The 2,719-nt window shown below is 32.0% G+C and overlaps 1 protein-coding gene across 1 annotated transcript in view; it reads right to left on the reverse strand.

Annotated features, from left to right (window-relative positions):
- The window catches only part of wasla (WASP like actin nucleation promoting factor a), a 33,732-nt gene that overhangs the window by 9,274 nt on the left and 21,739 nt on the right, over window positions 1-2,719 (reverse strand). Inside the window, exon 7 of the mRNA XM_016448418.1 lies at window positions 1,869-1,911. Coding sequence (XP_016303904.1) covers window positions 1,869-1,911 — 43 coding nt within the window. The remainder of the gene's footprint in view (window positions 1-1,868; window positions 1,912-2,719) is intronic.

The raw sequence follows: 2,719 nt of genomic DNA on the forward strand, positions 1-2,719 counted from the left end.
AAATAAATTGATGTGTGTCGGTTTAGGGAAATACCGGGAAATACCCGTAAATGGCGCATCATGCACGTGAGGGTATCTGATGGAGAGACGCAAAGCAGTTTAAAGCAGAGTCCTGCACGGGTCCTGTTAGGTAAACCTGCATCCGCAGTACACAACAGAACACCCGACCCGTTATCCGACAGCAGCCAGCACCAATTTAATTCTGTACCCGACCCGTTTGACAAAGACCGCGACCTGAACCGCACCCGCATGAAATAGGCTACTGCATCAGTAAGGCTAAATTATTTATTTTCTCATGTGACAAGCAGTCAAACCAAAATAGGCATTTAAGTTGGTGCTTTGAAGAGAAATAGACAAGCAGCGCAACAGAAGAATGATAAGAACGCGCATCCTTCCTGTATACAATACAAATTTTTGCCCACATCTTGTTAACAATCTGTCAGGCTGTTTTGAACAAATGTGCACAAACTACATACTTAACCCTCTACCGCACGCATTATGATAGACCTATAGAAAAAAATATTTGAATCTTTTTCTTTTCTAAGAATAGCTTAACTTGAAGTGCTGTAAAAAAAAAATTGGAAAAAAAAATATTATTTTAAGGTACTTTATGATATGTTGCCATACGGAAAACGTTTTCAAAGTTCATGAAAATTCAGCATTATGCAATCTCTCGAGAGGAAGACTATGAACATCACCCCCCAATAATCCTTGAAAGATCACCTTGTTTATGTATGAAACGTCACAAAGCAGTTTTTTCATGTGCAGGAAGAGTGCTCAACAGAAGGAATAAACTCATACAGGTTAGGAACGATATGAGATTGAGTAAATAATGACAATTTTCATTTTTGGGTGAACTCTCTCTTTAACAGTTTTCAAACTTCAATCTTATTTTTAAAGGTATAATGTTCAGAAAGACTAAAATCAGAAGATTAAGGCTAAAATATTTTTTTTTTTTAAATGAATAAATACATATTTTCTAAAGATTACCAAGTTAATAGTGATTTTCAAATTTTAATCTTAAATTTCTTTAAAAGTATAACGCTTATAAAAACTAAAAAATAAGGCTAAAATAAAATAAAGATTCACTTTTTTACTCATTAATTTTAAGTCGCTAACTAAAAACGCATCTAAAATTAAAATAAAATAAAATGACTAAGTAAAAAAATAAGTGAATATTTTTAAAACTCAATAACATTATCAAATGTAAATTATATATTATTTTAATAAATAAGTAAAAAAAATGAAGTTAAACATTTTTTAAAGTCAGTAACATTTTCGAGTGCAAGTTAATGGGGATTTTTCTTTTTAAGATAAGATCATGATGATTAAAATCTTAAGAGAAATTTCAATGCAATTCTGCTTTGCAAACACTATACAGTACATGATTTCCCAGCATTCATGCTGTTCTCAAATATAGCACAATCCTGCCACCTTCTGGACAAACTGCTAATGGTAACCATCTCGCTGAAACCATCCATTATGTCATGCTCAACATTCCAGCTGCATGCATAATGCAAACCTTCTTCAGAGCATTTGCACATTTTTCCAGTTAGTTAAGAGCAACAGCATCTCATTTCATTGCACCAGTAGCCTGAATTTCTAATTGTTTGCAATATCTCCAGTATTTCCATAACAAAGCCATTTAAAATACACAGCGCAAATACACAGACAGCTCATTGCGGTGTACAAATGCAGTCTGGGTAGTGTTGTGGGCGTCAGATGCTTCAGCCTGCATGAACACAAGGCTATTGAGGCATTTCATCATGCCATTACTACACAGGTCAGCATTGTTTTCTTATGAGAGATTCTTCAACATGTCTGTGAGTGTGCGAGTGTGACAGAGCAAGTCATTGTTGTGTACTTACATCGAAGCCTGTGTTCGGATCCCATCCTACATGACCGATGTGCCTGGAAAATATTGCGTTAAGCACAGTCAGACTGGCATAAACAACAACAAATACAACATGAGGAAAGGGAAAAAAGAAACTTAACCCTTGTGCTTGTGTGTTGAAGATCCTTCCTAAATTAGTATTTTGTTTGTACATCTCTCCTTGTGTCATATTATTAACAAATCTTGCAATCAGTCTTTGTCAACTTGTTTTCTTTCAATGAGCACAGGATTTGTATTTTTCTAGGAACTGATTGGCTCCAGGTCACACTGATCTGAGCTTATGCACCTCAGTTTTGGAGTGAAAAAAAAAATTGGGGGATAATTTTGGCAATGCTCACTTAAAATCTAAGGTGCATAAGCCAAGGTTATAATCAATAGCAATAAAAATTAAAGCTTTACTGACATAAAAAGTCAGGGTTATAATTAATAATAATAAAAAAATGAAAGCTAGATTCACATTAAATAACAAAAATTAAGAATAGAACAATTTTAAAATGTTAAAAACTATACAATAATAATAAAATAACACTGGCATAAGCCCAGATCAATTAGTAAAAAAATAATATTATTATTAATAATAAAGTTGACAAAGACTGAATCCAATATTTATTATTAATAATGAAAAAAAATAAAATAATAATAATGAAAAAAAACATTACAGCTAAAATAAATAAATATCTTAAACAATTAAGTAAATATTTGTTTAAATAATGACATTTTCAAGTTTGAGTTAATGTGGATTTTCAAACTTTAATCTTACATTTCTTTAAAAGTAGAACAGTTACAATAACAAAAACACAAAATATTAAAATTGTATATATATAT

The sequence above is a fragment of the Sinocyclocheilus anshuiensis genome, unplaced genomic scaffold (assembly GCF_001515605.1).
Source record: "Sinocyclocheilus anshuiensis isolate Anshui unplaced genomic scaffold, SAMN03320099.WGS_v1.1 scaffold387, whole genome shotgun sequence".
NCBI lineage: Eukaryota > Metazoa > Chordata > Actinopteri > Cypriniformes > Cyprinidae > Sinocyclocheilus > Sinocyclocheilus anshuiensis.